We start from the raw sequence: 14,191 nt of genomic DNA on the forward strand, positions 1-14,191 counted from the left end.
AGGAGATGGAAAGATGCCCAGCGTTGGGGTGTTCCGTTATAGTATGTTAGTTAGCGTTGGCGCTGTTTTTGCGTCCTTGTTTCGAGACTTGTTGTTCTAGTGCATGTTTTTTGCTTGGTGCGCCTTTAGAGTCGGTTCCTGCTTCCACGGCTTCCTTCAGGTTTCGGGTTTCGATCGTTGGTCTCTATCCCGTGGAGGTTCTCAGACGCGTAAAATGATGAAGTTGTACAGTATTAGACGTAGGTCTTGGGAGCAATGGTTTTTGATGTAAAGATACTAGTTAGTCACTTGATAACTCGTCCTTCAAAGATCAATCTCCTTCACGGTAAGATTAGGTCCATGAATTAACTAGACTGCCCGTCAAATCTAGACCATTTCCCTATATTTTGCAAATTACCAGTCTAACTCCGCGCTCCGATGGGGTAAAATTAAACACACGTACAGCTCTCAAGGCTGCTACTACCTAACTGTCGGTATTTTTTCTCTCCCGACCAACACCGAACTGAATGCGAGTTGGCTTACTCCTCCTCACCCTCAGCATCCTCATCCCCTTCATACCGCCCACCATTCGCAGCCGGGCTCGCGCTGCCCTCATCCCGCCTACGATACCCCGGCTCCACATCATCCTCATCCCGCTCATAGCTCTGCACCACCTCCTCAACCTCCTCCTCTTCTTCCTCCCCCTCATCAGGCAAATCACCCACAGGCTGCACCTTGTACCGGGCCAGCTCGCCCAACAACTCCTCACTGGGCTCATCAACACGCACATGCAGCTCATCAAGATGCGTCTCCTCGTCGTCAGTGATGCCAATGGTGCGCGCGATGTTCTTGGTGCGCTGGTTGCGGATGGTGGTGCGCTGCATGACAGGGTAGTAGTAGACAGCCTTAGCGGCAGAATCGTCGGTGCGGCCGCGGGAGGCGCCCTCGTCGTCGCGGAAGGCGAGGATCACTTCCTCGTCGTACTTGTTGTCGTGGTCCATTTCTTTCTCCTGCGCCGTTTCGTAGGCGCGCACGCGTGGGAAGCGGAAGCTGCCGCCTGCTTCGGTGCTGGTGTAGAGGGCGGCGCTGTCGCGGCCGGCGTTGTCGACGTCGAATTTGGCGCGGAAGTGCTCCCCCGTCAACGTGTCGGCGGGGAGGAAGAGGTCGTAGTTCATCATTTGGGAGGGTTTGGGTTGGGTTGGGTCGGCTTCCCAGGCGGCGCGGGCGTTTTCGTAGAGTTGTTCCTCGGCGGCGGTGCGCTCGATGGGTTTGAAGATGCCGGAGAGGAGACGGGTGTCGTACGCGTCGGTGGCGTTGACGGGGTTGGTGCTGAACTTGACGGTCACGTAGGCGCCCGAGTCGGGGAAGGCCTCGAGGTCGGGGAGGAGCGGGAAGGAGTCGACGACTTTGAGGTTGCGTTTTGAGGGGTGCTTGACGCGGGTGCGTTCGGCGAGGTTGGCGGCTGCGACCTCGAAGCTCTTCTCGATGCGCCGGCGGATCCAGGCCGGTGTGCCCTTGTCCGGCTCGGGGGACGCCTTGCGTTTCTCGGGGCGCTTGGCGGCGTTGCCGGAGGATTGCTTGAGGAAGACGGAGTCGGCCGGGCGCGGCTTGGCTTGGACCGAGGAGATGTACTCGGTGCGTCGCAGGAAGGAGACGGCTGTGTCGCCTAGCTTGGGCTTTCCGAGGGTCGCGAGGGGACGGAGGAGGAGGCGGTCGTGGGGGTGGATGGTTTGTGGTTTGCCGGTAGCTTGGATGCCTGTGGGGTGTTAGTCCCGAGGTTCGAGAAGGCGGCGACGAAAAGAAACCACGAAAAGCAGAAGGGAGAAAAGAAAAGGAAAAACTGACAGCTCTCATCCCCATCAAAAACACCCGGCATGCCTACCAAGCTCAGCGGCATGCCCAGCTCAGCGTCCGCCTCAATGTTCAACGGCTGCTCGCGCGCCAGGCGTGACGCAAAGCCGGGCGCGGTGTACTGGCCGCTCGCAAGCCCTGTGTTGGGAATGTCGAGCAACTTGGGCGGGTTCGGCGGAGGAGGGAGCGCATTGGAGTACCGTATCCTGGCAATGTAGTCCTGGTGGATCATGCGTTCGCCGCCGCCTCTCGATTGTGAGGACGACATGTTGGGTGACTGTGTGGGATGGCGGTGGTTTGGTTGTCGAAATGGTCGAAGTCGTCGAGGAAGAAAGATCCAATTGACGATGGGGAATTGGAGCGCGCCGCGGTGCTTGGCGAGACTTGACCAAATCCGGGGTTGGGGTTAGCTAAGGACAGAGTTATTGTTCGCCCCACAATAGCCATGTGAATAGAAAAATACCTGCAGCCCAAGAACATCCATGCAGACTTGATAAAATGGAAAGATATATTTAAAGTATTGGGTATTAACAAAATATTCCGAGAAAAAAAGCCGACAGACATAGAACAACTAACCGGGCCGAATAGTGCTGTCTCGTTTTGTTCGATTCGAAATCTTACAAGAAACCGAGAGTCCTGATGGAAACAAAAACATAGCACAATGGCAACGGTAACTCACAGATTTGGCCGCGTATTCCTGATGGCCTTGGGCGAAGAAACCAAATTAGCAACGCTCCCATACTCGGCCAGCCATGTCTATCCACCTATCCAGATAAACTGCCTCCTTCACATCAGACACAGGTTTGACCCCTACGGGACCTTCGTTGAACTCATAAAACGGTAAATATACCACGAAACATATCTCGCAGCTACCACCCCAAATCCCATGTCCTCACCCCAAGGGGCCAACGCAAAACCCACCCGGTCCCAGTGTCTCTTCCTCGTGGTCGAAAGTGAAAAGCAACATTAGACCGAGCCCCCGGTACCGATGCCTCCAACCCACCCACAAGCAATCCCGTGCGGCAGAGCTGCGGGCTTCATTACAATACGAATTGAGTACATCAAGTTTAGTTCCGTTCTCTCTCCCACCCAATTCCAGGACTGTCATGAGCTCCGTGGCATGCGTCATAATACATGAGAACCCTTCCCACCGGCCCTACTTTTCCCCTCCCTCCAAAAAAGTGAAAAGAAGTATAACCGCCGCCGGGTCCAAATCCATTCTATTAACAAAAAGATGTGCAAATCTCGCCTGCCCGCCTGCCCGTCGGTCTATCTCTCAGACACATCGGACTTTCTTCTCACGAGCTGTTCTTCGTATAGCGCGCCTTGCCAATGGTGAAAGGCACATATCGGTACTTGATCATATGCTGGATTTGCTTCCTCACTGAATTTTCATCGCGGACCCATCAGCAAAGCCCAGACATAAACCGCCATCGGCGTAACCATCCCGACGACCACCACCGCCCTCACAAGAAAAAGCACAACAGGGGACAGGGACAGGAAGCGCATACTCGTCAGGATAAACAGCATAAACCAGTACATGACTAGGACCGGCCAGAACACGGGGACGTTGAAGACCTCGAACCAGCTGCAGACAAAGGAGATGACGACGGCGCGCGTGGCCGAGTGCCAGAACTTGAACTCAGGCAGGCGGCGGATGAAGGGGCGGAATTCTTCGTCTTGCTTGGTCGGGAGGCCGCCTACCGCGCCGTCTTCCATGTCGTTGTCGAGGGCATCGTTGGAGGGGTCGAATTTGGGCTGGAGGAAGGCGAGGAAGAGGTTGAGGAGGTAGATGCCGAGGGCGTAGGCGACTGGGTGTATCAGTGTAAGCAAGATGGTTTCCCACGAGGGGGGTAGTAGACAGTGACGACTAACCGATATACCAGCCTTGCGCAAGAAAGACGCGCAGGAAGAAGATGAGCAAGGCGACGCCGGTGCCGACCCAGCGGTAGAGGACGAAGGGCGTCGACTGGTCGAGGAGCGCTTGGTATTGCTGCGAGCGAGGCGCAAAAGGTATGTTAGTTCACCTGGACTAGAAAGCGCACGGCAAATGCACACTGTGTCTTCGTATGTTTCCCTAGGAGCTATTTATTGTAACGCACCCTCTGCAACTTGCTCGTCTGGGCTTGCACGGCGCTGAACGGCGTCTGCTGTTCCTCTGGGGCTTCCATGATGGCGGATGGACTGAGTTGGTCGTCTCGATCGAATTAACGAATGCGCTCGGAAACGGAGGGTTCGGTCGTCGTGGGCTGTGTTCTAGTTGCGTAACACAAGAAAAACTAAAAGTAAAAGTTTAAGGTTGAAGAATGCGCTGGTGGAAGGGAAAAATAAAAAGGAGGTTCTGGAAATGAAAATCGAAGGCGACAGCTTTGGCCGTTGCGCGTCTTGCAGTGATTGGCGTCTTGCGCTTTGCACACGGTTGCGGACAGGGGACTTGATGGACAAGAATCCTCGGGTCGTATCAGCCACCCGAAGAGATTAGGGGAAATTTTGGCACTGCAGGGGAAGGGGTGAAGGTGGGTCTATGTGGCGCAGACTGAGCCTTGTGGCTTGTGCTAGTTTGTGGGACGTCTTGGCCGGCTCTGACGTCGTCACTCGGGTTGAGGGTGAGCGGAGCTTTCTTCTTGGGGTTGACCTCGACAAACATTAGAGCTACTACAAAATTGGGATACCTGGTTAGACTGTGGATGTAACGGCAGTTAGTAGACAAAATAGACAAAACAGTAGACAAATGCTACTGAACTTGCCTGAAAACTGTATCAATGCTGAACCACCGCTGAAGGACCTCGACGGCTGGGCATGTGCTTAAACCGAGGATAACCTGCAGCTCAGTGGGACCTCGAGCTCTCGACCTCCGACAACAACTCCAACATTACCCTCTCTTCAACTTCCCTTGACCATACCATTGGAAACACGGCATTTCCACCAATTGACCACCTATCTGACACTCCCACTACATTTACCACAAACACACCAAAATGAACACCCTCCGCGGCCTGCGGCCAATGGCCTCCCGTTTCCAGCCGAGCACGCTCCCCCGCGTAGCCGGCGCCAGCGCCCGTTCATTCTCGGCCACGGCCACCCGCAGCTACGAGTACATTCAAGTCTCGGAACCGCGCCCAGGTGTAGGCCAAGGCACGGCCCCCTAATTCCCCTCCTCATATCTCCAACTCCCCTTACCAATACATCTCTAACAAACCCCCCAGTAACCCTCAACCGCCCCAAAGCCCTCAACGCCCTCAGCACCCCCCTCATAACCGAGCTCAACACGGCCCTCCGCACCTTCCAATCCAGCCCCTCCATCTCCGCCATCGTCCTGACCGGTTCCGAACGCGCCTTCGCCGCAGGCGCCGACATCAAAGAAATGGCCCCGCTCACCTTCAGCCAGGCCTACACCACCTCCTTCATCGAGTCCTGGTCGGATCTCACCACGGCGCTGAAGAAGCCGTTGATTGCCGCCGTGTCGGGCCATGCGTTGGGCGGTGGCTGTGAACTGGCGTTGATGGCTGATATCCTGTACTGCACGCGAACCGCGAATTTCGGTCAGCCGGAGATTAAGCTTGGGACGATCCCCGGGGCGGGGGGGAGTCAGAGACTAACGCGGGCGGTGGGGAAGGCGAAGGCGATGGAGTTGGTGTTGACGGGGAAGTCGTTTAGCGGGGAGGAGGCGGAGAAGTGGGGGGTGGCGGCGAGGGTGTTTGAGGGGTATGGGGAGTTGATGGAGGGGGCGTTGGGGACGGCGGAGACGATTGCCGGGTATTCGAGGGTGGCGGTGCAGGCGGCGAAGGAGGTGGTGAATCGGAGTCAGGAGTTGGGGTTGAGGGATGGGGTGGAGTACGAGAGGAGGGTGTTTCATGGGTTGTTTGGGAGTCGCGATCAGAAGATTGGGATGGAGGCTTTTGCGGGGAAGAAGAAGGCTGAGTGGAGTCATGAATAGGTCTTTGGAACCGGGCGAGATAGATATATGGTTGAATATTCTGCTTTACTGTGGTAACTTATCCAAGTAGCAAAGCTGGGTTAACAGGATAGGTAGATTACAGCCGCACATACGGCGCCGGAAACAGCCCCCGCGTGCCCATATAAAACCCATGGAACCACTCCCCATTCACATCCTCCACCTCTAACACCTCAGCCCCCCGCGGAAACAACAACTCATCCTGCACCCCAGCCGCCGGTGTCCATCCCCAGCCTGCAACGGCTTTCAATCCGGTCCCGCCGTCGGGGGGGAAAGCCTTGGTGAACCTTCCTTCGCTGGTGCTGTGGTCGTTACTGTTACTGTGTCCGTTGCTGTTATTGTGACTGTTGATGTGAAGACCAAGAGTCGGCGCAAGACTAGCCGTGGGAATCCCAACGTCTTCGGCGTATAACCGCTCCCATTTCTTTCTCTCGTTCCCATTCCCATTCCCGCCCTCACTCTGATCATCCCCCCACGACGCAATCCACACCCGCCCCTCATCCGTCCTCGGCACATCCACCTCCTGAAACCCCAGTCTCCTCCCGCCTACCAAATCCCGTATCACCCTCCGACGTAAATACCGCGCGAAATACCCCGATCCAGCCCCTGTCCCATACCCAGATCCGGGTCCACCAGATGGAGAAGCGGCGGTAGCGGCAGCTGCTGCTGCCCGAAGCGCCTCAGGATCAGCGGCATACACGACCACCACCATACGATGGCCACGTAAACACCGACGCCAGCCGCTGGGGCCGTTCTCGGGGGCGATGGTGCCGTCGGTGAGGAATGAGGTGTAGCAGGGTGTGCAGAGGTCGTAGCTGTTTTGTTGGGGCTGCTGATTCTGGTAATGTTGTTTGTCGTGGGGCGGTGTGGACGGGCCGTCATGGGCGTAGTCTGGAACGTGGACGAGGTTGTTGGACAGACAGGTGTAGCAATGGTAGTGGGGATCAGACGGGGCGATGGGGATCCGACAGGCCGAGCAGCAGGGCGTGGGCAGGACGGGTTGGAAGTTGTTTGTGTGTGGTGTCGTTGCCATCGTCGTCGTTGTCGGCGACGGAGGCCCCGACTCGTGATATTCCAGCGCCAGCAGCGGGTGAGTACACGCATTCCCCTGGCTCACGCACCCGCTACAAAACCCCCACTCGCCATCATTGCACGTATCACACCGCCAGTAGCACTCGTTGGTCCATGCCTCGCAGCGTGCGCAAAATGTGCCCGTTTGCAGCCGGTCAGCCGGGTTCTCCGGGGTCATGAGCATGCGGCGCGTGTCGGCGCCTGCGGGGATTTGTTTCGGGGGGAGGTAGCGGCGCGGGGCGAGGACGTGAGGTGGAGCGGCTGGTGGCTGCTGCTGGTTGTGGTCTCCGAGGGCGTTGTTGTTGTTGGCGTTGTTGATTTTCTCCCATCGCGCCCAGGCTGCAGCGCCGAAGCCGAACCAATGCAGACACCCCTTGCGTCGACGCCAGCAGTCGAGGCAGATGTTCCACTCGCCGCTGTGGCAGAGGCTGCAGTTGTAGTGCAGGTCGTACTCGATGTGCTCGCGGTGGCACACGTTGCAGCTGATGTACGGCTCTTTGTACCGGGCCGTCTGTTGTTGGGAGTCTGGCCTTCGAGGGGATAAAGGGGGGGATACGAGGTTTGGCGGCGTCGAGCTGGACCCGAGCGTGGGTGATTCCGGACGGACATCTATGGCGCCTGGCCTGTCTGACCTCCGTCCGCTGTGCGCTGAAGTAGACCGGCCATCGCTGGTTTGAGGCTGTATATGTTGTTGTCCTTGTGCTTGTGCTTGTGCTTGTGCTTGTTGCGTCTGGGCTTGAAGACCCAAGTTTGCGATGGCCCGCGCACTAAACGGAAGTGGAAGCCCCTGGTTCGCCGGAGAGCCCCGTCTCGACACCGGCCCGGTAGCACCTGCAGTCGTGGGTGAACTCGAACTCCTGACCTCAATCCCCATACTCGGCCGTCTGACATGTGAATCAGCACCACTAGCCCCCCGTGCCCGACCCGAGAGATCCGTCTGCGCCCGAGACCCCACGCTCCCGGCATTGCCCGCCTGTGTTCCGGCAGTCGGCACCGTGGGCAACGTCACGCTCCGAGCACCACTCGACGCCCGCCGACGCCGCGCCTGTTCCCCAACATCGAGATGCGCCGAGCTAGACGGCGGATACCGGCTACGGTCTCCATCGCTGCCCACACTCGGCGCTCTCGACCGCGCCGCGTGTCTGCTCGTCGGCCGTGAGTTGTCGTCTGTCCGGGACCGGGGCCGCGCCGCTGCGATATCCGACCGGTGCGAGTGCGCGCTGGCGTTACTCCGTCGCCCGCCGTCCCGCCTTCTCTCGCGGTGTCGTCTCCGGTACGCCTCGGTGATCTTGCGGCTGAGCTCGTCGTTGTTCTCCAAATCCAAGTTATCCAAGTCCAACCCATCCAACAACCCTTCCTCTTGAATCTGCCGCGCAAACTCCTCCACCTCCCGCTCGATATCCCGAATGTCCATGCCATCGGTACTGATCAAATTCCGCAGTGAGCTCTGGTGCTCGACCTGTCGCGCCCGGACATCCGCTTCCAACGCTGTGGCGACGGCCCCCTGGCCGCCCCGCTGTCTCGACTCACTCCGCCTGCGACCACCTCCGGATTCCCGCTCCCCACCGCTGCCGTCTCCTGCTCTCACCGTCACGCTCTGCGCCCTCCTCCTCCCTGAGCCAGTTGCAGCAGCAGCACCGTCTCTCTCCCTATCCGACCCTGACCCTGACCCCCTCACCCTACTCGCATCCCTACTCCTATTACGCCCTCCATTTCCATTTCCCCGCCTCCCGGCAGAAGCAGAAGGACCAGAACCAGAACCAGAACCAGAAGATCCAGAGGAGCCAACCCCCTCCGTGGCCTCCCTCAAACTAACCAACCTAACCTGCTCCAGCACCCTCCTCTCCTCCTCATCCGCCCACCTCTCCTCCTCCGTGCGGTCCTCCACCTTCCTCACCCTTGGCATCACCCTCTCCCCCTTCCGATACCTCGCATCCATCTCCCTCTTTTCCACCTCACTCTTCCCCCGGCCGGGATTCAACGCCAGGAACATATCCAACAGACTGAATACTCGCGCGTCATGCTTCGTGTCGCGGACGCCTGCTCGGCAGCTCGGGCAGGTGAATAAGGGGGTACCGGGGGGTGGGGGAGGGCCCGGGGACGACTCGATGCGTTGGGCTTGGAAGGAGAACCATTCTTTGAGGCAGGCGCCGCAGAAGGTGTGCAGGCAGTCGAGGAGGGTGAGGGGTTGGTGGAGGAGGTCGGTGCAGATCTGAAAATGTTAGGCTGGGGTTATGGTTATAGGTTGCTTTTTCCCCCCTTCTGTGTCGTGTGCTCATGTTTATTCGGGGACTCATCTCACTTGAGATTTGAGGCGGGACAAATGACAGGAAACTGAGTATTCAAGGAACAAGAAACCAAGCTCAACAGCCATCCCAAGTGAAACGGAGCAGGGCGACATGAGCAAAAAGCCCACCGGGAAAGACATCCACGAAAGCTAGAAAATAAAAAAACCTACAGAACAAGTAAGCTGCGCCTCCAAATTCGGCGCCAGCACCGGCGGCGTAGCACCCGCCAGTTGAGGCTCCGTCATCCTTTCCGCTGTTCCCCCTCAAAAACTTTATTCCCCGTACGTCAGACGAGAAACAATAAAAGTGCCGAAATGAAGCGCGCCCCAAAGAAGGACAAGAACGACGAAGAAGACAAAAACGATAGAAGACGCAGAACGGGATCGTGACCCGACAGTTCGGTTGAAAATCGGGGACACGCACGACACGAGATCCCGTTCGGATGACAGACAGGGGGGTCGGACCGTCTTTCGTCCCTTCGAGAAAATAAAAGGGGGGACCAGTGAGTGAGTGGGTTAAGCGGGGGAGGGGCTGTCGGGTGTCGTGGCAGATTATTCCAGGGGCTTTCCCTGGACTGCGAACCTATAGACACTGGCGGTGGACCTCGGGAGAGAGTGAGTTGCTGTTGACAAGTGAGCAGCTCAAAAGATCACCCCGAGTTGAAGTGAAGTGGGGTTTCGCAGCGGGCTCCTCGTGAGTGGTACGTGGACGTGTATATCCGTACTGGTAAGGGTAATGTTCAGCTGCCCTGTGGAAGGAATGTACTTGGCACTTTCTAGAACCAGACGACTAGCCGAAGCACCAAAATCCAAAGAAACAGCTGAACGAAGAAGAAAAAGGCAAAAAGAAGCGGTAAGCGGACAAGGCAAAAAAAGACAAGGCGACGCAAGACACCGAACTCGACTTAGAAAACACGAGGTCACCGTCAGTCAGTCAAGTCAGCCGCGGCTTCGGTGCTTCGGTGGCACTCGACGGACTTGGCGGGCTGTGAGGCGACCGAGGCGACCTGCAGGAAAGCAAGTGGGGCGTGGGGATTCGCTCTGGAAGAGTAAAAGGCGGAGGTACTCCGTACTTCGTGCTGGACTGGGCCTATGGACATCAAACAAAGTCGGCCGAGACACGAGGCCTCGTTGAGTTGTCACCTGCAAGGTACACGTATCGAGTCACAAGTGACTTGGACTTTTGCAGAGGGGCGGTTACAGGCAAGCTACTAAGCTAGAATCGAACGGAATGAAATGCACGCTGTGTATTCCTCCACTGCAAAGCCAAGCTTAATCTTAATCTTGCGGCCACTGGCGAATGACACAAGTAGTAGTAAAAAAAAATTCATAATTGCAGTATATATCTGTATGTAAGCTACGCTTCTCAACCCATCGCGAGTGCTTGCTCTTGTGTATCTGAAACTCCGTCGCGCCCAATACCAAGTGTATGTAACCCAAGAAAGGCCTAAAAAAGTGACCAAAACTAAAAACTCCGTCGCAAAATGTTCTTACATGTCCTCGTTACCCTCAGGGGCCTCGCCATCCCACTCCCTGCACCGCCCATACCAGGCCCGGTCAACGCACGTCTCTTTGCTCGGAGGCCCAGAGCTCGTCGGAGCAGCGGAAGGCGTCGTCGTGGGGTCCGGCAGGCTAGGTGGTGATGTGATAGTGCTGTGTCCCTCGGGAGTGGTGGTCGTAGTAGCGCCGGCCCCTGATGTCGTCTCATCGTTGCATCCCCAGAACCGGCCCGGTGTTAGGCAGCTGGTGCTGGTCTGTGTTGGGATAGTGGAAGTGGTGGTTGTCGCCACGATACTCGTCGTCTTGTCCTTGCACCCAAACCAGCCCCTAATACAGTTAGTGTGTTTCGAATCGACATAGAGGTCTGGGATATAACATACGGTGTAAGGCAAGTAGAGGTCGATGACGTGGACGTGGACGTGGTAGTCGTGACCTCGGACGTCTCCGTCCCAGTCGCCGTGGTGGTCTCATCCAAGCAGCCCCACCAGCCCCTGATTACAGTCAGTACAGTGATCAGACTGAAAGATTGCCCTCATAAAATAAACTCACGGTGTCTTGCAAGTCTCCGTCCGGGTACGGGTTTTGGATGACGTCGAAGTCGGAGCGCTCGAGGTCGTGGTGGTACTCTCGGTCCCGTTGCTCTCGTACATCTTCCAGTTCCCGCAATCGCGGCATTCCGGCGTGAACTTGCACTCGGGGACGGTATCATACTTCAAAATAACATCCCGGATGACCGACCGAATCTTGTGGGTTCCGATCCCCACACGCCAGCCCTTGTCACCGACAGTATCGTAGACACATTCCCGTCCGGTGTGGCACGCTGTCTCCAGGGCATAGCCGCCGAAGGAGCACGATGCCGTGGCTCCATTGCAGGTTCCAATGTAAATTGGGTCGGCCGTGTGACCGAAGTGGTATGCCCCGGTGTACTCTCTGGCCTGGGGCGCACTTGGGTCAGCTCCCGGGGGAATCGGCAAGCCCAAACGTCCGGCCGCGAGGGCATCGGGAACGGCCTGGAAAGTCACCACTGGAACGCCATAGGTGAGGCCGAGGAACGAGCTGACAGCACCACCCAGCGAGTGGCCGGCGATCCAGACTTGAGAGTTGGGGTACACTTCCGTGACGTTGGCGTACAGCTCGCGCGCTGCCTGGTAGTATCGATTCTCCTCGCGCAGCGCTCGTGTGACACAGGTGTTGTTGCAAGAGTAGGTGCCAGTCGCGCAATCGCAGACCTGGTGCCAGGTCCACGGCCCCTGCTGCGCGCAACAGCAGCTGAAGAAAAGGTTGTCGTTGACTTTGTCGTTGGTGGTGGTCCCATCCCCGTCAAAAACAGCGGGCGAGGTCCCCTTTAGCCCGATAACAATGGTCGAGTTATTCTCATCCGCAAACACGTGTCCCCGGAGTCCATCGCCCTCCCAGCCAAAGTCGAGGCTCCGATTGAAAGGTGCGCCGACATCTTCCCAGTCCGCATCGCCCGGGCCTGCCGCATATGCATCCGACGCCATCAAGGCGAGAGACAAAACGGTGCCTTTATCGGTGACGTCTGGCCCGGCAACATCGTCGACCGTCCACGCGGATGGCGACATCACCGAGACAAACCCCTGCTGCCGCGACTCGGCCACAATCGGATCTACCACACTCGGCCGCCGGTCCGCCAGTCTTTCGATCCGAACCGCATTGCTCCGCGCCCGGAGTGGCCCCATGCGCTCAGCCTCGAAGCCATCTTCAGCGGCCAGCCATACGTCCGCGCTCGAATCGTCGATGTCCTGTTTACGATGGAGTCCTGGGTGTCGGTGGGTGCCGTGATGATAGATGTGTCGAAGGGTCTAGAGATGGAAATCCCATATTAGTAACACAGCTCTTCATCACTTCGTTATCATCATCATCAACAACGGGTGGACGACTTACAAAGGTATGTTCCGCTGGGGCCGGTGGTTCGGGTATCAACGGAGCTACCGGAGCGGCCTCGATCGGGAGGACAAACTGCGCATCTGACCCTCCATGGTCAACCGCAGCGACGGGGGCCGCGGAGAGGGCGAGGAAAGATAGCAGCAGCTTGGCCGTGACTCGTCCCGTCGAGGTGCACCTCGCGCTTGTTTCCCTCCGCTTCGGCAACATGCCAGGCGGTGTTGTCAATGGTAGACCAAGCAGAGAGTGTAAAATGAAGATGCCGATGAAAGTGAGGTTGGTGCTGGTGTCGCGGTTTGGTTTAGTCCATCCGCTCGGTTGTTGACAAAGGAGTGCGTGGTTTGGAATGGAAAGATGGAAGAGAAGATGAGACGGGACCCGCGTGGCTCGTGAACGCTCCGGCGTCCAGATGACGACGGCGGGTTGGCTGGCAGCCGGATCGGAGTGCAGCGCCACCGCCAATCAGGGACCAGGCAAGCAACGGTGAAGCTGCGTTGCTGATAAGGCGGTCAAGTGGGTCTTGTACCGCTCCACCTGTCGACTGCGGAACCTGTAAGGAATTGACCGAGGGGTTACCCGCATTTCAATGGGGCTCTAACAGGCACATGATGCACACCCCCAGACTCCTGCGGGGGTCTGTCGTGCTGACCTCGACCGTTCCCATTGGCGCGGAGTGGGAAACTGTTGAGAATCGTCCCTCTTTGGAAGCTTCCTCCCACGGGTGCCTGAGATGTCCATCGTGCTTGCCTCGCGGGTAATGGACACGTCAAGATTTGATGGGGTGGCGGCCTTCCGTCTGAGGTCCTTCTTCTCCTTGAAAGGAAGGCTGACGGAAGAAAGGGCCCGGCGAGGCGGTCCGTCCCAATCAATGCCCGCGTCCGTGGATGGCCTAAACATTTTGGCCCTTTCTGAATCGACGGCCTTGGCCGCCACAGTGTGCACCTTGAAGGCCGTGGACTGATGGCACTAATACTAGGAATCGAGTTGTCTGTTTCTCAAAACCTTAGAACATTGTTTCAACTACTCTTTCATAAAGTTTCAGGATTTATTCAGTCTTGCAGTCGGATGAAGGAACTCAAGGGTTTCTTTCAGCGCTTCCCGTCGCATTTCGGGGTGCGATATCTGCCTGCTTTGTTAGAGCACCCCGTACCTAGACTGACCCGCATTGGTTTTGGGAGCTGCGCGCCCGACCCACAACGTTCCCGCTATCGCGTGGGTAGCTCCATCTTTTGACGTCGAATCCTCGATCGAAAGTTCGAGGTGCCCCATGTCCCGCTATCCCCAATCTTGTCCTCTTAGCACATGTGCAAGCAAGGTATCGACGCCGACTCGAATTGCGGATGTGCGCCCGTGTCGCTCAGCTTTGGATTTTCACCAAGTCAAACGGCCCGCGGCCGCGATCGAGGTGACCTGCTGATCACCCACCCAGGTCCGCTTGTTTCAACAACCCCATCTCGGGGGTGGCCCGCCCCTTCATGCGCTGAGGAAGCGAGCTCAGGTAAGGACCAAAACGGCCCCGCGTTGCCTGAGATTCATTATGCGAACAAGCGCCGTTGATAGTCAAGGGCTTCCCGCTTCTCGTCTCATGAACTCACCCTCTTTTCGTATTGTCCCACACACTCCTTTATTCCATATATCCCGAC

The 14,191-nt window shown here is 57.4% G+C and overlaps 5 protein-coding genes across 5 annotated transcripts; 1 reads left to right on the forward strand and 4 right to left on the reverse strand.

Moving 5' to 3' along the window:
• Nucleotides 1-518: 518 nt before the first annotated feature.
• Nucleotides 519-2,098, reverse strand: C8A04DRAFT_12151 (RNA polymerase II-associated; the record flags this gene model as incomplete). The annotated part of the gene is made up of 2 exons (XM_062777231.1): nucleotides 519-1,735; nucleotides 1,825-2,098. 2 exons carry the CDS (start codon nucleotides 2,096-2,098, stop codon nucleotides 519-521), a joined length of 1,491 nt encoding a protein of 496 aa, XP_062636990.1.
• Nucleotides 2,099-3,128: 1,030 nt separating this feature from the next.
• C8A04DRAFT_28611 (protein RER1) lies at nucleotides 3,129-4,001 on the reverse strand (the record flags this gene model as incomplete). Its single annotated transcript, XM_062780708.1, has 4 exons — nucleotides 3,129-3,214; nucleotides 3,342-3,641; nucleotides 3,706-3,823; nucleotides 3,933-4,001. The coding sequence occupies 4 exons, from the start codon at nucleotides 3,999-4,001 to the stop codon at nucleotides 3,129-3,131; spliced, it is 573 nt and encodes a 190-aa protein (XP_062636991.1).
• An 807-nt stretch (nucleotides 4,002-4,808) lies between these two features.
• Nucleotides 4,809-5,767, forward strand: C8A04DRAFT_37239 (ClpP/crotonase-like domain-containing protein; the record flags this gene model as incomplete). The annotated part of the gene is made up of 2 exons (XM_062783811.1): nucleotides 4,809-4,965; nucleotides 5,037-5,767. 2 exons carry the CDS (start codon nucleotides 4,809-4,811, stop codon nucleotides 5,765-5,767), a joined length of 888 nt encoding a protein of 295 aa, XP_062636992.1.
• Nucleotides 5,768-5,864: 97 nt separating this feature from the next.
• Nucleotides 5,865-9,389, reverse strand: C8A04DRAFT_28613 (uncharacterized protein; the record flags this gene model as incomplete). The annotated part of the gene is made up of 2 exons (XM_062780709.1): nucleotides 5,865-9,068; nucleotides 9,315-9,389. The coding sequence occupies 2 exons, from the start codon at nucleotides 9,387-9,389 to the stop codon at nucleotides 5,865-5,867; spliced, it is 3,279 nt and encodes a 1,092-aa protein (XP_062636993.1).
• Nucleotides 9,390-10,633: 1,244 nt separating this feature from the next.
• C8A04DRAFT_28614 (autophagy protein atg15) lies at nucleotides 10,634-12,758 on the reverse strand (the record flags this gene model as incomplete). The annotated part of the gene is made up of 4 exons (XM_062780710.1): nucleotides 10,634-10,970; nucleotides 11,024-11,134; nucleotides 11,193-12,466; nucleotides 12,549-12,758. 4 exons carry the CDS (start codon nucleotides 12,756-12,758, stop codon nucleotides 10,634-10,636), a joined length of 1,932 nt encoding a protein of 643 aa, XP_062636994.1.
• Nucleotides 12,759-14,191: the final 1,433 nt, after the last annotated feature.

This window comes from Dichotomopilus funicola (genome assembly GCF_033296635.1).
Source record: "Dichotomopilus funicola strain CBS 141.50 unplaced genomic scaffold C8A04scaffold_31, whole genome shotgun sequence".
Taxonomy (NCBI): domain Eukaryota; kingdom Fungi; phylum Ascomycota; class Sordariomycetes; order Sordariales; family Chaetomiaceae; genus Dichotomopilus; species Dichotomopilus funicola.